The following is a 20,027-nucleotide window of genomic DNA, read 5'->3' as shown; positions in this document are numbered from 1 at the left end:
CATTTTCGATTTGTTATGATATGTTGTGGCGCCGTGTCGGGGGCGACCACTTTCTGTTTGCCGAGTCCCATGATGGGGGCGGCTATGGCATATTTTCCGTTATGCATTTTCCTATGTTTTATGAGTAAGCATTTACGATACTCCCGCTATTGCATTTATGTTCGTATCCTCCGTTCGGTTATGATTCGTTTGTTGGTCTTTATGCTTTACATACTCGCACATATTCATCGACCCCCCCGTTCTTCGGGGTCGCGTTTCATGCCGCGCGTTGTGCACCCCGGATGAGTACGAGCTGCTCGAGGAGATGTTTCCGACGTTGGCAAGCTCCACTTGCTCCCGGAGGCTGCCGTGTCGATTATGCATGTTACGTGTTACGATTATGTGTTAGAGACTTTGCGAAAAGTTGTGGGTTCGAATGTCATTGTGAGCGGCTCCATGGGGCCGACGTGTCGTTCTGTGTTTTGCAGTAGATTCCATATGATTACAGATTCTGTCGATTTGTAAACTACAAAGGATATTTCTGAAATATTTGTTGTATTTGTCATTTTTGTCTGATTAAGAGTCTCAGGAAGTATGTCTGTAATAAGAGTCCGCGGGTTCGCTCGGCTCCGTACATGGGGTCGGGTGCCCATCACACCCTAGTAAAAAATCAGGGTGTGACACTTCCGGTGTCGGGCTAGGATGTGTATTAATGCAGCATGAAAAAGTCATTGCTTATGCCTCGAGACAGCTGCGAAAGCATGAAAAGAACTACCCGACTCATGATTTAGAATTAGCCGCAGTTATACATGCATTGAAAATGTGGAGACATTATTTGTACGGCGTGCATGTTGATATCTATACGGATCACAAGAGCCTCCAATATATTTTCAAACAAAAGGAGTTGAATCTGCGACAGAGGCGGTGGTTAGAATTATTGAAGGACTATGATGTTGATATTATGTACCACCCCGGAAAAGCTAATGTAGTAGCTGATGCACTTAGCCGCCGATCAATGGGTAGTTCATGTGAAGTTCCTCCAGAAAAGAAAGAAATGGTTCATGAGCTCCATCAGCTAGCTAACCTTGGAGTGCGAATAATTGATTCAAAGTGATGCAGAGTTAGAATCAATAATCCTGTCATTTCGTCCTTGATTCAGAAATAAAAGAGCGACAATACGAGGATCCCAAATTGATGTATTATAAAGGTGTGGAATCTCCAAAAGAAAAGTCACTATTTGAAGTTGCGACAGATGGGGTTCTCAGGTATCAGAATAAATTATGTGTTCCGGATGTTGCGGGACTTCGTCGCCAAATTTTGGAAGAAGCTCATTACTCGCGGTATTCTATCCACCCAGGAGCGACAAAAATGTATCATGACCTTAAATCGATGTATTGGTGGGATGGCATGAAAAGAGACATAGCAGAATTTGTGGCCAAATGCCCGAATTGTCAGCAAGTGAAGATAGAACATCAGAAGCCAGGAGGGTTATTACAAGCAATGGAAATTCCTACATGGAAATGGGAAGTGATCAATATGGATTTCATTGTAGGATTGCCCCGTTCCCGAGGCAAGTATGACTCTATATGGGTGATAGTGGACAGGCTCACGAAAGCAGCTCATTTTCTCCCAGTCAGAACCACGTACTCAGCAGAAGACTATGCGAGACTGTATCTCAAGGAAATTGTGCGACTTCATGGTATTCCGATATCTATTATTTCAGATAGAGGAGCACAGTTCACAGCCAAGTTCTGGAAATCCTTTCAAGAGGGCCTAGGTACTCAAGTAAGGCTTAGTACAGCATTTCATCCGCAGACTGACGGACAAGCCGAGCGTACTATTCAGACCTTGGAGGATATGTTAAGGGCATGTGTTTTAGATTTTGGTGGTGGTTGGGATGACCACTTGCCCCTAATAGAATTTGCCTACAATAATAGTTATCATTCTAGTATCCAAATGGCTCCGTACGAAGCTTTGTACGGAAGAAAGTGTAGATCTCCGATTGGATGGTTTGATGTCGGAGAGGTACAGTTAATAGGCCCCGAACTGATTCAGCAAGCAGTAGAAAAAGTCAAAATGATCCGAGATCGGCTATTGACCGCTCAAAGTCGCCAAAAGTCTTATGCGGATAACCGCCGGCGAGATTTAAAATTTCGAGTTGATGATTGGGTGTTCTTGAAGGTATCACCAATGAAAGGGGTGATGAGGTTTGGTAAGAAAGGAAAGTTGAGTCCTCGGTATGTTGGACCTTACAAAATCATCCGCAAGGTGGGTCAAGTAGCATATGAATTAGACTTGCCTACAGAGTTTGAATTAGTTCACCCGGTATTTCATGTCTCAATGCTCCGCAAATGTGTTGGAGATCCCTCAAAGATTGTACCAATTGATGATGTTCAGATTACAGAAAAGCTAGCCTATGAAGAAGTGCCTATTGCTATATTAGACAGGCAAGTACGAAGGCTTCGAAATAAGAAAATAGCATCAGTCAAAGTCTTATGGCGAAATAACAATCGAGAAGAGATGACGTGGGAAGCAGAAGAAAGAATGAAATCTACATACCCGCACTTATTTCAGCCCCCAGAAGAGATTTATGATGAGACGACAAGATGATGAGGTATGTACGCTTTACTATTATGCTTTTGGGTCGTGTGTGGCCAATTCGTGATGCTATTATGTGGTAGCCCTGTGTGGCATCGATATTTTGGGCTGCTGTGACAGGTTGGTAGTGCTATAGTACAGAGGAAACTCTGGCAAAATTTTCTAGAATTCCCGAGTGTCGAACATTCGAGGACGAATGTTCCAAAAGGGGGGAAGAATGTGACACCTCGAAATTTTTCCGTACTCAAGTGACGAGTAGAACGATGAAGAGCTTGAGTTTATGATGTGTGTTAAGTTGGGAATGGCCAATCATGAATTTTGTGGAAATAATAAAGTTGCGAAGATTTCCCAGCCAGTGGTTGTATAGTGCACAATACGGCCCGTAAAGTGATTTACGGACCGTATAGTGCGATCGTCCTCCAAGCAGTCAAAATCTTAACTTTCTATTTTTTTCTTAAGCTTAAATACGTGCATGGAGGACGGACCGTAAACTGGTATACGGCCCGTAAACCATGGTCGTAAATCACCATGCATGCTGCCAAGGTTTCTGGTTCTGCTTAAGGTTAAATACGACCGCGAGGGACGGTCCGTAAAGTGGAATACGGATCGTAAACCTCCATGGACGACCACTGTTCACCTCAGCACAGATTTCGAATTCATTAAATATGAGGGCCAAGGCTTATTTCATTTCATTTCTACACTACACCACTCTCTCTCTAGAATCTCTCTCTACATTTATTACACAAGTTTTCAAGGATATTTGAGGATCAACAACATCAAATAAGTGAATCAAGGGAAAAGGAAATCATCAAAGATCATCCAAGTCAAGAAATCCAAATGGAGAAAAACTAGGGTTTTGCTTAAAGAGGAATATTAGCAACCAAGGCTTGTTCCTAAAACATCTAAGGTAAGTTTCATGAACTTTACATGCTATTTGAAGTATTATTGAGTTAAGATTCATGGATTGTAGAAGAGTACAACAAATGGGTCATTAAATGGATGAATAATGTCATTAGTGATTAGTAGTGGATTGAATCATGGAAATGAAAATGTTGATGATATAAATATGTTGTAAATGACCTATAGAACATGAAATGAGCATTGGATACGAAAGAATACGACGATGAATTTTTAGTCATGATTATGGGAAATTGAAGTGAGATTATGAAATGCGAATCATAAGATGAATGAATGATGATTGTTGTTAATCATATTGTGATGATTATTATGAATGTTGGGAGTTGATATCAAATATGGCGGAAAGTAGTATAGACAAAGGAAGCGCTGCCCAAATTTCTATAGCTTTAGTAAGTATGTTTTCACGATTTTATAGCTAATGTCGATATGAATTCCATTGAAGGTATAGACAAGCGCATTAAGGAGAACGAGCAAGCGATAGAGTAGCTAAGCGGCAAAGGTATGTGAGGCAAATCCCTTTCCTTCTAAGGCATGAGTCCTATGGCATGAATTTCCTCTTTTACTATGAATGTTCCATCTCCAAGAAAGTTAAGAGTCCTCTCTCATGAATAGCTATACGAGATAAGAAATATAAGATGAATATGAAAATAATGATAGCAAGCTAAAGTCTAGAAATGCTATAGCCTATGATATGATGCCTCTAAGAAGCTAATGATGACCTTTATGTAATTTAATGATATTGATCATTGTGCACACTCACCTTATGCTTGTTCCTTCAAGGTGAGGCGAATACGTAAGAATGCTCATAATGACATCGGGGTCCACGACCTTACGTCACTCCGATAAAAGTATGAATAGCTAAGAATCCCTATGCATGTATTGTAGTATGTATATGATGTCAAGCATACCATGGCGAGTTATGATAAGCATGATGTAATGAGTATATGATGATATCACACCGCGCCTATATGGCCGGGCAGTCACCGCCAAGGCGGGCAGCTATTCACACCATGGCCAAATGGCATGGGCAGACACCACTAGTGGGCGGCATGAGATAATATCCTGGACCGGGGATGCCGGACTTGAGCTATTGATGATGCTAATGATATTGATTATTACACCGCACCTATATGGTCGGGCAGTTATTACAGTTATGTATAGATGATATGATGATGAGTACGAAAGTAAGTCAGCATGTATGATCATCCTTATGTTTCAGTCAGTTACAGATTGCTCCTTATTTTATGCCTCCTCAGTTTATTGATGCTCCATTATTGTTTATGTTTCACATACTCAGTACATTATTCGTACTGACGTCCTTTCTTCGGACGCTGTGTTCATGCCCACAGTAGACGGGGAGGTGGCCGGACTCGTAGGAGCTAGCGAGTTGATTTGAGAGCACTCCATATTCCGGAAGTGCCACAGGTTTCTCTTTTGGTATATATATATATATATATATCTGTCTATTCATTTTGGGCACGACGGGGTCTTGTCCCGTCCAGATGTCTAGTTTTCCAGTAGAGGCTCGTAGATACGCAGTGTGGATAGTCTGGTCCCATGGCTTTTATGTATATGCATGTATATATTATTTTGGATAGCCGGAGGGCTTATGTTTATAAAAGCGAATGTATTTCAGAAAGATTCCAGTTTTTCATGATTATGAGCATATAGTATGAATAATAGCAGATAAGCAGAGTAGTGAGTGGTGTTCGGTGGTTAGCCCCGGATACCCGTCGCGGCCCGTAGCTCGGGTCGTGACAGCCATTATTATGAGCCCTCTAGCTAGGACGATGAAAATGTTCAACCCCTCAAACGAACAAGAACTACTGCAACGAGTTGAAAAGCACCATCACAAGATTCCTCTCAGTCTGAAGAGGAGGATTCTTTTGCTACTTTAAGCTTCGGTAATGAGGGCTCACGATGATGGAAATATGAGTCTCACTTTGCCTTTCATCATCTCGCCAACTCGGGGAAACGGACGAAGAGCGCAGACGGGCCGAACTGAGATAAAAATTCAAAAAATGCCCTACAGTTCTCGATCGAAGGTGTCAAGGAAAGGTTTGAATGGGGTATTGATGGAACAAAGAAAGGGGATAAACCACTACAAAGTATATTCGAAGAAAGGTAGATTGGCCTCTGGGATTTGGAAGATCAGCCTCGTATTGTTAAGATGCTGAGGTTCTATTGGTTAGAAGCTTTTAGCCAACCTCTGGGTGAGTATTGTCTTATCCTCGTGCGTGAGATCTATGCAGCCTATAGTGCTTACATGACCAAAGCAAGGAAACCAAACCAACAAAAACTAAAGGTTGCAAGGCCAGATATGATAGAGGTTCAGAAAGTAAAGATAGACATCTCCAGCAAAGCCATCAACTAATACTACTTTGGAGATAACTTTGTTTCCTTACCAAATATGGTCGAGTATTGGGACAAGATTGAAAGGAGGACATCGAGGTCTGTGCTTCAGTGGGTTGCATTAGTGATCGATAGGGCTGATCTGCCTTGGCTAAATAACAAGGGAAAAATCTTCAAAAGGTCGCTGAAGTGTCACGACCCAACCCCGTAGGCCGTGACTAGTGCCCGAGCTGGACACTCGTATACATACCTGTTAGCTATAATCAGTCCACAACTAGCATAATAAGGAACTTATATGAAAAGGCAAGACGTCGTCTCAAAATTGTCACATATGTATATATATCAAGACAACCTGTCTCCTGAGGAGTTACAACTTTCAATAGATAATATCGCACATAAGCCGGCAAGGCTATCACAACATGTGGGTACGCCCCAACCTAACATATACGCAAGCCGACAAGGCTGCCACTACATACAACATCCCAAGATATATATATATATATACGCAAGCCGACAAGGCTGCCACTACGAATGGGAACGTCCCAAAACATAAGTCGTACAGACAAAACTGAACGGTAACTATATACAACCCACACATATGTCTACAAACCTCTAGGAGTATCAACGGTAACATATGACGGGATAGGGCCCCGCCGTACCCCTGAATAACATATACATATATCAGAAGATCTGTACCAAAAGTCTCGACTCTGGAACAACGGAGCATTCCAAGATTCTACCGAGTAGAAGTCCTAAGCTGAAGGATCACCCTATCGAGTATCTGTACCTGCGGGCATGAAACGCAGCCCCCCGAAGAAAGGGGGTTATTTATACGAATATGTCCGATATGTAAAGCATGAAATAAAGAGAACAGATCATAACCGAAATAAGAGGTACGTAAAACGAGTACAATAATCTCTAATACTAAAATGCTTACTTTTGAAACACAAATCATACATGTCAATATCATATATCATATCCGGCCTATTATAGGACTCGGTGAACATGGTCGCCACCCCGTCTTCGGCAACCATACACACTTAAGATATAATGTACGACGCATAACTCCGTATCACAAAGATAACTCCATATCACAACATACTCCATAACACAGCATACTCCATAACACAGGATAACACCATAACACAGCATAACACAATAATATATATATACCGTACCCGGCCCTCTAGTGAGGGACTCGGTGAAAGATGTAATAACAGAATACACAAACGGAGTAGTGAGTAATCATATGCATATAAATCATCTTTTGAGACTCAATAGATAAGTAGACTAATAAACGCTCGAGTATTAGGACGATAGTGTCACGACCCAGCCCCGTAGGCCGTGACTGGTGCCCTATTTGGACACCACAAACAGACATACATAACAGACCGTCGTACTCTGGCTTAACTCAGATTTCATATTCATCATTTTAGTCGAAATGCAAAAACAACGCTGACTTAAGCGGTCGCACGTATCAAACATATTATATCAAAGTCAAAAGAGGCGGCGGAATGTTCATCACGGATATAAGCACATATACGTACGTACGGGCCGCTTAGGCCGTAGTAGCGAACGGGACCGCAAGAAACGCAGATCGTAACCAAACAAACACACACATGACCCATTACCCACATATATGACTACAGGCCTCTACAAATCGAACAGAACATATGACGGGACAGGGCCCCGCCGTACCCCAAATAATCATATGTGCAAAAGCGTATACATCACAAAAGATATGTACCAACATCTGGGCTCCGGATCAAAGGAGCACTCGTAATAATAGAACGTGTAGCCTACTTCGCGCATCACGAACCTCCGTACCGCGGGCATGAAACGCACCCCCCGAAGAAAGGGGGGTCCGTACGAAAGATGTACCGAGTATGTAAAGCATAAAGTACAAAAATCCAAACCATAATCGAAGTGAAGGGCACAGAGAGAAAATACCGTATCAAAGTATCGAATCAGACCGAAGACACATGTACATAATGCAAATAGAAAATCATGCATAAGCTCAGAACGTGGTCACCACTCCGACGCCGGTGCCACAACACAAGATACTCCGAAGGTTTCAAATCTCCGTACAAACCCCGAACATATCATATCACACACATATCATATCGCGACGTCTCGCGTCAAGCAAAACAAATCATAGCATTAGCCATATCACAAAGATAACTCCATATACAAGAATCTGCCCTATGGCGAGGTCTCAGAAACCGCAACACAGCATACTTCTGAATTTATCATGGTGCGCACGATCACAAACCGGCCCGGGAACCGGCGAACGAAATCATAGTATGGGCACGAGCAGAGTAGTGCAGAAGCCATATGCAAATACACAATTTCATTCCAAGAGTCGACAAACAGGTACATATACATATTCATGTTAAGGTCAGAAGGCTCAGAATAAGTATCGAGTCGGTCAGGATTAGCACACAAAAGATACGAACCTTTAGATTTACCCAACTTTCGAAAAGTACTTTATAAGCCATGTTCTGAAAATTTAATGTCGTTCGCATTTAAGAGCTTTCAAATAACTTATGGAACAAACCAGACGGAGTATTAAATTCATAGACAAAGGTCCCATCTTTATGTCAAACCAAGGTAGATTAAATAAGACAAACGAAAGAAACCTTGGGACTAGTGGGCCCACCTCGGGTCAAATCGAGGCGGCGGGCATAAATTACGAACATTAGACTCTATGGAGTCATTATGTAGGTTTCAAGCAATTCTATCACATTTGCGCAAATTATGGATGTTCGAATAGTTTTCCAACAAAACATAGAAGTCATGATTCAATTGTACTGAATGAATAGTAACTAAAATCAAACTCGGGTTTCGATGAGCAGGATAACCCCCGAGGCTCAAATTCAAACCTAGTATATCTAGGACATGCCAACAAAAGAAAAGGGATGGCTTTACATACCTTGCATGCATCTTAGGCTCGCTTAAACTCAAGTCCCGTTTGCTCCAAAATCTACAAATGGTCACAATTACCAAATGTGAATTCAAACTTTAAGAATCCAATCTAATTCCATATTTGTTTATAAAAATTTGGGCAGCATCTCCCCTATAAATTCAACATCCCCGAGGCTTAGCTCGGTCATAATATCAACAACAACAACCCCAACAATGACGACATTCATCAAAATCGCATCAAAATGCATTCTAGTATCATTGTTCTTCCTTTCTATATAAGACCACAATTTCCATTCCAACTTTACAATTCCAAGCTAATATCAACATTTCCATATTCATTTGCTAATCAAAATCATTCCAACATCATTCAAAAGTATTCCATACCATTTTACAAAATATTCGCAAAATATACAAAAATCCCACCGAATTCATAATTCATTCAAAACTTCCATTCTTCGACACAAACGTTCATAACACATTTTCATTTCCCAAATTCATCAACAACAACCATAATTCATATTAGAGTCTTACTTTCCTAATTACATAAAAATTATATAAAAATTCACAAAATTCCCCATAATAATATACATGCCATTTCAACGCCAATTCGAATCGTCTAAGGCTTATTTACGTCGTAGACATCATAACGACACCACTAACAAGCTAAATAAAATTTAGTTCACCTTCCTCTTTCTACTCCATGGCTCACGGCCACACACCACCTCACACACACACACGGCTATGCACACACACATCACAACTCCATAATTCTCGTCCAATTCTCATCATCATAACATATATATTTATTCCATAACACAAAGGACTAAAATTCTTACCTTTTCTTCAAATTTCAACTTGCCACAAACGTTGTCCTCTCGCTAAACTAATTATGCCACGTCGAAGGGCGTCTTGAACTTATTAAGAATTCAAGAAGAACAAGATTTTATGATCAAAGTTGAAGAACTTGAAATTTTTTTTTTTTTTTTTTCCTTGCATGGAGTTCGGCCGAAGGCCTCTCCAACTCTCACTCTCTCTTTGTTTGATTTTTCTTGAATGTTCCTAAAGCTTATCTCCTCTTATATGAATTGATCACATGACTAGTCACATGATCAATTTTTAAGGCTTGGGCCAAGACACATACATGGCCGGCCACCCTTAGACTTTGGGCCAAATTTTTCTCTTGTCTTTTGTTGAGCCCAATTAATTGTAATTCTTGTTTTGTAATTCCCGAACTAATTTCCAAAATTCCAATTTTGCCCTTAGCCTTCCCGACGCTTTCGCGTCAACACTTTTCATAAACGACAACACATGTATCAAATGAAATCAAAATATGGCCTTATTCCTTACAAGTCACAATTATTCCAAAATTTTCCGAATATGCAAAAATACGGGATATAACATCCTCCCCCCCCCCCCCCCTTTAGAACATTCATCCTCGAATGTTAAATTATCCTTATAAGGTCTTATAAGCATGGCGGGGGAGTTTTTCTTTATAACTGGGACACATAAATCACTTGTCAATCAATGTAACATTTAGAAATTCGATTGCCCGTAAGTATAGGGAACTAGTGAGGATACCTCTTCTTTACCCAATAATTCGAATGGCCACGATTGCTCCTCGTAGGACAATTTCTCCGTCACCCAAATGTTATCTACTGGAAATACTCCAGGAGGATCACCAACACATCTTCCTGAACGTGGATACACAGAATACCGGATATACTACTTCCGGATCATATGGCAAGTCTAACTCATAAGCGACTTCGCCTACCTTCCGAATAACTTGATACGATCCAACATACCATACCGCGGACCGAGTTTACTCTTTTTACCGAATTTCATCACACACTTCATGAGTGACATCTCCAAGAGATAGCCGCTCATCAATTTGGAATTCTAACGGTTGGCATCGTTTATCTCAGATATAATTTCGTCAACTCGAGCGAACAAGAACCACCCCCGAGTGAGCCTTTATCTTACTAGCTACTTGTTGAACCCTACTTGGTCCGATCAACTTTGCTTTACCCATACCGAACCAACCGATCGTAGATCTGCATTTTCATACGGGGTCTCGTATTTGTATGATATCATTTGAATGTTGGGACGGTAACTATTATTATTGTAGGCCGATTCAGCTAACGGTAAATGATCACCTGCGTTCCCAATCCTTCTTAAGACGATCTCCAGAAATTAGCCATAAGCTAAGCACCTCTGTTGGTTATAACAGATACAGGAGTCCCGTGAAACCTTATTATCTCTTTAATATGCAATTTAGCACAATTTTCAGCCGAATAAGTAGTTCTATCCGAAAGGAAATGGGCTGACTTCGTCAATCTTTGACAATAATCCAATTAAAATCGTACTTGCGGAGAGAGCGTCAAATAATCTATAACAAGGCCCATGTTAGTCGTTTCTCCTCTCCAAGCTGAAATTTTCATTTCCTGAAGAAATCCACTGGGCTTTTGATGCCCGATCTTGACTTGCTAACATTTGGCCAACGAATTCTGCAGTGCCTCTTTCCATACTGTCCTTACCCACATAAACATTTAAAATGGTAATATGTATATTAGCAGACCCAAGATGAATAGAATTTCCGAGTATCGTGCTTCACTCATAATTGGTCACTGCAGCCCTGCAGCGTCGGACACATATAACCTACCTCTATATTAGAATGGAATCCTCGAATTGACGCCGTTTCGCCTTTTCCCATGATCGACGATCCAACAACTTCTCGGACAGAAACCCCCAATATTTCCAGAATCGTCCGAACGAACTCTACGGCTAGCTGACTGACGAATTGCACAAACTAATTCTTCCTTCCTGGATGCACACTGGTCAAGTTGCCCGTAGATCGCGACCATTCAACATTCGCTTTTCCGGGGTGGTACAAAATATCGATGTCATGATATTTCAATAATTCAAGCTATCTTCCTTATCGCAAATTCTGTTCCTTTTTGCTTAAAATATACTGGAGACTCTGACGGTCTGTACAGTTATCAGCGTAGCCCCCATATAAATAATGCCGCCATATTTTCAAAACATGAGTCACCGCGGCTAATTCCAAATCATGAGTGGAATAATTTCTCTCGTGCGGATTGTTTACAGATATAGTCAGACACCACGTCATACCAACAATACACAAAATTTCATGGCGTATCTTCTTCTATTTTATGTGACTAGTGGTTCATAAACTATTTTCTAGTATTTAACAACCCCTTTCTTTCCTTCAAGGCCTCCAACTACCAAACACTGGTATTCCTGATACGATAATTCGTCATTTCCCGAAATATTCGTTGAGTCTGGTAATCCCCTCTATTACTCTTTAGGAACCTAGCTTGCAGCCATTTTCTTGCCTTTATTACTATTCTTTAAAACATATTACTGCGCACTTATATACAACATCCGTTTACTCGATAGGGGGAATTAAATCATGACATAAACATATCACAATTCATATTGGCAAAAAGCATTTTCTTAAGGCGTCTTTCACAATTCATATTGGTACGTACATATATTTAAGCTCGGCCTCTAGTCAATAGATTTCCTTTCTTGACATCTAAAGATATCGTAATGCCACTTTAAGTCTAACGTAATACGTTCTCCCCCCCTTTGGGCTGTACTTCCACCCTGTCCATGTCTTTTTTTACAATCTATAACTTGATTAGCCTCGTGTGAAGCTTTAACAAAATCACAAGGCGATGAAAACTCTCGATCACATAGTACAAAATCTCATCTGATAACTAGCCCTCAAATAATGTAATCAATGTAGCCATTTATCCGTTATTAATCACACCCTTTCCTCATATTCGTTCCTTATCTTTCGTTCTGCTCCCTCGATAATCAACTTATTCATCGTTCCATAGCTGGGGTTTTCCTTTTGTCCTGCACTATTACATTCCAGTTCCTTTTTGCAAATAATTTCGTGCTTTGCCCGTCGGCTCTTTTTTTTTTAAGGCTCTGCTTAATTACGTTTCTTACTTTCACCCTTTTCTGACATTCTGATCCCCTTATATTCTACTCAATTTCTCTCTTTTCTCTCCAAAGGTCGTTGTATTAAGATGTTCCAATCTCAACCTACAGCAAAAAGCAATATTAATTTATCTCGGAGCATCTGTACCATACCTTTCACTTTGTCTTATAAATTCTGCCCACGTAATGTCTTTCGTATATTACAACACTAGCCATTAGGGTCCACCCATCGGTCGACATAGTCATTAATGGGGAGCCATACACATACATACAAGTATATTTCTGTTGTTTCTTTTACAAGACATTTTCGATCACTTGTTCCAACTTACTCTAATTTCAGAGCTGCGTTGCTCCTCTTCCTTCTCACCAATCTAATCCGCCGCAACCCACGCGACGTCTATGAAGTTGTTAACCATTCCACATATTCTAATTTCTTTTAGGTTACCTCAAACTTCCCATTTATCTCTTATATCTATACTTACGAAAATTTTTGCACATTTCCTGTGTGGGTCACCCATCTAGAATCAAGTTCTAGCTCCCGGCACGCTTAACTTTAAAACTTTAATACATTTAGGTGCGTTAAGGCCGGTATAGTCACATCAACCGCCCCGCACAACCTTTGTCTCGTAATTTAAGATAAGCGGGGCCTTAACAACTTTCAAAACGTTCTCGTAGCGGGTCCCACCCCGACTCCGGGAGAAAATTCGTTTACTTTTCTAACTACATACTTATTGTGTAGCCCTTTTTCGAATCCTCAATATTTACCCCCGTCTACATATAATTCCACAAACTCCACTCCAATCAATCGCCGGGAACTGGTAAAATATTACTATAAGGCGCTATCTAACTATTAGCAAAAGAGAGCTAGAGTCCAACAACGTCACAAAACTTCTTAATACTCATTTCACATAATTATTTCCATATATATATATAGGAATGGGAAGCGAACCATTTAATTCCCAACTACTTATCATACGCCTTGTATCTTTCCAATGAGGTGAAGCTTAACTGCTGGACATTTTTGCCCTCCAACATAGGCTTTTCCAAAGCGAAATGTAGTCGAAACGTGTTTTTGGTCCGTTTAAATAAATCGCGAATTTACTGGTCATATATATACCCTCTCGAGATAAAAGTTCCAAAATAAGGGTGGTGCTTCTTACAAAGGACACGGGGGTGTCTTTTTTTAAACTTTAATCCAACATAATAGTTTTACTCTATCGGTATCGACTTTCAAGACATGTTAAGGACTTGTATCTCATTTTCCTTTTTAGAATTTTGGAAAAATTTGGGCAGAGGTTCCTCTGTATTTCTTACTATCCCAAACCTGCACGCAGGAAATACCAACAACGCCTCACAGGGCCAACATGTTTACATATATATCATATCGTAGTATAGCCACACAGGGCTAACAATTTCAAATAAAAACATGAGTATGTCGGAACTTACCTCATATACATAACCCAAATGGCACCGGTGGCATTTTCCTATTTTCTTTCCTTTCCAATTTTCAACTTTATACTTCAATCATACTTCAAATGACTCTCCCAACACACATCCTTCATACCATTGCTTACCTGTGTACGGTGTAGCTTCCAATATCATCAGTCACTGTCTTCTGTCAATACCGGCCCTCAGCTGAAATCAAAGGCTAGTAGGAAGAAATTCGTTTCCTACGGCTGGCTCTATCGCACGATTTAAGATCCAAAGAAAAGTAACACCCTAAATGTCCTGTAGCCTCCTGTTTATAGATGTGGTGCACAACACACCGATAAACAAGACTCTACGAGACACGGCTCGTAGACATTCCGAGGACAAACCGCTCTCGATACCACTTTTGTCACGACTGCCCCCGTAGGCCGTGGATCGGTGCCCTATTTGGACACCACAAACGTACATACATAATGCATCGTCGTACTGGCTTAACTCAGATTTCATATTCGTCATTTTAATCAGAAATGCAAACAACAGTGACTTAAGCGGTCGCACGTATCAAACATATTATATCAAAGTCAAAAGAGGCGGCGGAATGTTCATCGCCGGATATAAGCACATATACGTACGTATGGGCCGCTTAGGCCGTAGTAGCGAACGGGACCGCAAAGAAACGCATCGTAACCAAACAAACACACACATGACCCATTACCCACATATATGACTACGTGCCTCTACAAATCGAACAGAACATATGACGGGATTGTGGCCCCGCCGTACCCCAAATAATCATATGTGCAAAAGCGTATACATCACAAAAGATATGTACCAACATCCGGCTCCGATCAAAGGAGCACTCGTAATAAGCGTAATGTGTAGCCTACGCCGGCGCATCACGAACCTCCGTACCGCGGGCATGAAACGAACCCCCGAAGAAAGCGGGGCCGTGACGAAAGATGTACCGAGTATGTAAAGCATAAAGTACAAAAATCCAAACCATAATCAAGTGAAGGGCACGGAGAGAAAATACCGCATCAAAGTATCGTAATCGTAGCATCGAAGACACATGTACATAATGCAAATAGAAAATCATGCATAAGCTCGTGAACGTGGTCACCACTCCGACGCCGGTGCCACAACACAAGATACCCGTAAGGTTTCAAATCTCCGTACAAACCCCGAACATATCATATCACACACATATCATATCGCGACGTCTCGTCACAAAAAACAAATCATAGCATTAGCCATATCACAAAGATAACTCCATATACGGTAACCGCCCTATGGCGAGGTCTCGAAAACCGCAACACAAAGATAATTTCGAATTTATCATGGTGCGCACGATCACAAACCGGCCCGGAACCGGCGAACGAAATCATAGTATGGGCACGAAAGTAGTAGTGTAAGCCATATGCAAATACACAATTTCATTCCAAGAGTCGACAAACAGGTACATATACATATTCATGTTAAGGTCGGAAGGCTCAGAATAAGTATCGAGTCGGTCAGGATTAGCACACAAAAGATACGAACCTTTAGATTTACCCAACTTTCGAAAAGTACTTTATAAGCCATGTTCTGAAAATTTAATGTCGTTCGCATTTAAGAGCTTTCAAATAACTTATGGAACAAACCAGACGGAGTATTAAATTCATAGACAAAGGTCCCATCTTTATGTCAAACCAAGGTAGATTAAATAAGACAAACGAAAGAAACCTTGGGACTAGTGGGCCCACCTCGGGTCAAATCGAGGCGGCGGGCATAAATTACGAACATTAGACTCTATGGAGTCAGTTATGTAGGTTTCAAAGCAATTCTATCACATTTGCGCAAATTATGGATGTTCGAATAGTTTTCCAACAAAACATAGAAGTCATGATTCAATTGTACTGAATGAATAGTAACTAAAATCAAACTCGGGTTTCGATGAGCAAGATAACCCTCGAGGCTCAAATTCAAACCTAGTATATCTAGGACATGCCAACAAAAGAAAAGGGATGGCTTTACATACCTTGCATGCATCTTAGGCTCGCTTAAACTCAAGTCCCGTTTGCTCCAAAATCTACAAATGGTCACAATTACCAAATGTGAATTCAAACTTTAAGAATCCAATCTAATTCCATATTTGTTTATAAAAATTTGGGCAGCATCTCCCTATAAATTCAACATCCCCGAGGCTTAGCTCGGTCATAATATCAACAACAACAGCCCCAACAATGACGACATTCATCAAAATCGCATCAAAATGCATTCTAGTATCATTGTTCTTCCTTTCTATATAAGACCACAATTTCCATTCCAACTTTACAATTCCAAGCTAATATCAACATTTCCATATTCATTTGCTAATCAAAATCATTCCAACATCATTCAAAAGTATTCCATACCATTTTACAAAATATTCGCAAAATATACAAAAATCCCACCGAATTCATAATTCATTCAAAACTTCCATTCTTCGACACAAACGTTCATAACACATTTTCATTTCCCAAATTCATCAACAACAACCATAATTCATATTAGAGTCTTACTTTCCTAATTACATAAAAATTATATAAAAATTCACAAAATTCCCCATAATAATATACATGCCATTTCAACGCCAATTCGAATCGTCTAAGGCTTATTTACGTCGTAGACATCATAACGACACCACTAACAAGCTAAATAAAATTTAGTTCACCTTCCTCTTTCTACTCCATGGCTCACGGCCACACACCACCTCACACACACACACGGCTATGCACACACACATCACAACTCCATAATTCTCGTCCAATTCTCATCATCATAACATATATATTTATTCCATAACACAAAGGACTAAAATTCTTACCTTTTCTTCAAATTTCAACTTGCCACAAACGTTGTCCTCTCGCTAAACTAATTATGCCACGTCGAAGGGCGTCTTGAACTTATTAAGAATTCAAGAAGAACAAGATTTTATGATCAAAGTTGAAGAACTTGAAAAAAAATTTTTTTTTTTTTTTTTCCTTGCATGGAGTTCGGCCGAAGGCCTCTCCAACTCTCACTCTCTCTTTGTTTGATTTTTCTTGAATGTTCCTAAAGCTTATCTCCTCTTATATGAATTGATCACATGACTAGTCACATGATCAATTTTTAAGGGCTTGGGCCAAGACACATACATGGCCGGCCACCCTTAGACTTTTGGGCCAAATTTTTCTCTTGTCTTTTGTTGAGCCCAATTAATTGTAATTCTTGTTTTGTAATTCCCGACTAATTCTCAAAATTCCAATTTCTCCCTTAGCCTTCCCCGACGCTTTCGCGTCAACACTTTTCATAAACGACAACACATGTATCAAATGAAATCAAAATATGGCCTTATTCCTTACAAGTCACAATTATTCCAAAATTTTCCGAATATGCAAAAATACGGGATATAACAGATAGTCATGTTCAGTACTCTTTGAATATCATTATGAACTATATCAAAATAAGGCCTCAAGGATAATAGACATGTATTAAGTTATTCCGAGTCGCCTTTATAAAAGTTATGGACATTATTCATTATAGAATCCTTCAAGAATAGGAACCTTTATGCATCATTTACGATCCAATCATACAAAAGACTCGAGGACAATAGCTCGACTATATTAAGAATTCTAATATCAAGAAGTGAATAAGAATCATAAACATGCTCGGAACTTATGAATAGAGTTACCCGAAAGCTCATATCGTATCTTACTTACATCTAAGACATGCCAAAAGAAAGAAAGGATAGGCTTTAAATACCTTTAGCGTTTACTCGCAACACAACCCGTATACGCTGCCCAATACTACTGTATCCTATATTAAGATTTCAAGAACTACGATTAGGCTACGAGGGAATTCAAAACGTATCCTAATGTTAGTAACTCCTTTCTAAACAATTGACGACATTTCCTTTACATTCAAGTCAACCACCTACAATCAAGCTAACACCAATGATCATATGTTTAAGTGCTAACCCGAGACCATTCAAACAAGACTCAAGAACGCTTCGGACAATCCGCACGACATCTCAAACAACCCAACCAACATACCATACCACCCGCAATTCCAAACTTGACAAGAATAACAACAACACATTCTTTTCTTTCAATTTCATGAACTATACCAACAACCACGCGTTGACAACATCATTTACATAATTACAACAAACTATATTAACATCATATTAACTCCTATAACTGCCCACAAACAACTACAACTTCAACTTGAATCATTAAACCTTTATTTTCACCATACAATCCATAACAACAACAATCAAATACCAAGTAAAATCAATTCACCATTCCTATACAAATCAGCCCCTACACGGCTTCAACATCAACACACATGGTTCCATGAATTTCATCCATTTCTACACACTACACACGTTTAAAACCACCCCTAATTCATGCAAAAGAAAATTAAACCTTACCTTTAACACTTGACTTTTCCAACTTGGTTCCAACTTGTGCTTGAATTTATACTTGTTCTTGTTGCCCTAGGATCAATTCCATGTTGTTATACACCTTCCAAAGAGTTGAAATACCTGGAGAAAATATTTTTTTGATCAACTTCTCACCACCTCAATCTCGGCCAGCCATGGTCGAGAGTCTCTCTCTCTAGCTTTTAGGTTTTCTTGTTTGTTGAAGATGAAAATATGATTTCCTTGTCATCATTTTTCTATTTATATGGCACACATGATGGTGACACATGTCCAACCTTGACATGTGTCCCATTATCCTCCATCAACCAATCCCATTCGGCCACATATGTTGTGGGGCCCACTTTGTTATCTAATTAAGCTAATTAATCATAATTAATCACAAATCCCCACTTAATAATTTAATCATGGTTAATTAATCCCCAATCTCCAATAATATTTCTATACCAAATAAAATTTATAAGCAACTTGTGCATTGAAACAAAATCGGAGGTTAAAATCTCTACCTCATATCCCAAAATAGTCTTGTCCTTAACTTGTCGCGATTAGCTTACGAATAATCCGTCGTATGAAAATACGGGGCATAACATCCTTCCCCCCTTTAGAACATTCGTCCTCGAACGTTAAACTAGTCTTATAAGGTCTTATAAGCACTTCGGGGGTGTCTTTTTTGTAACTATCGTATACAGTTCATTTATCAACCGACATAACCAATTTAAGAGTTTAGGTTAACTGTAGGCATAGGAAACAAGTGAGGAAATTTCTTCTTCATCTCCTCTTCAGCTTCCCAAGTTATCTCCTCCTTGTTATTGTTTCGCCATAATACTTTAACAGAAGCCATGTCTTTAGTACGCAACCTTCTCACCTGACGGTCCAGTATAACTATAGGCAGATCCTCGTAGGATAACTCCTCTATCACCTAGGTATCATCTATGGGAAATACTTTGGAAAGATCGCCTATACATTTGCAAAGCATGACATGTGGAAGGCTGAACACACTACCATTCCAAATTAGCTGGTAGGTCTACTTCGTGGGCATTCTGGCCTACTTTATGGATAATCTGATAAGGCCCAATGTATCTCGGGCTTAGTTTCCCTTTCCTACCAAATCTCATTACACCCTTCATGCTTGACACCTTCAAGAATACCCAATCACCAACCTGGAATTCTAAGTGTCGACGTCGATTATCTGCATATGATTTCTGTCGACTCTGAGCTGCTAATAACCTTTCCCGAATAAGTTTTATCTTATCAATGGCTTACTAAATTATATCCGGGCCGATTAACTTAGTCTTTCCAACATCGAACCAAACAATAGGTGACCTGCACTTTCTGCCATACAAGGCCTCAAACGGTACCACCTGGGTATTAGAATCGTAACGATTGCTATAAGCAAACTCATTAAGTGGCAACTGAT

The 20,027-nt window shown here is 40.0% G+C and overlaps 1 protein-coding gene across 1 annotated transcript in view; it reads left to right on the top strand.

Annotated features, from left to right (window-relative positions):
* The window catches only part of LOC132048895 (uncharacterized), a 53,095-nt gene that overhangs the window by 622 nt on the left and 32,446 nt on the right, over positions 1–20,027 (top strand). The window contains exons 2-3 of the mRNA XM_059439578.1: positions 1,245–1,849; positions 2,066–2,511. Coding sequence (XP_059295561.1) covers positions 1,245–1,849; positions 2,066–2,511 — 1,051 coding nt within the window. The remainder of the gene's footprint in view (positions 1–1,244; positions 1,850–2,065; positions 2,512–20,027) is intronic.

This window comes from Lycium ferocissimum, chromosome 3 (assembly GCF_029784015.1).
Source record: "Lycium ferocissimum isolate CSIRO_LF1 chromosome 3, AGI_CSIRO_Lferr_CH_V1, whole genome shotgun sequence".
NCBI lineage: Eukaryota > Viridiplantae > Streptophyta > Magnoliopsida > Solanales > Solanaceae > Lycium > Lycium ferocissimum.
Note: the sequence above shows the minus strand (reverse complement) of the source record. Positions and strands in the feature narration are given on the sequence as shown.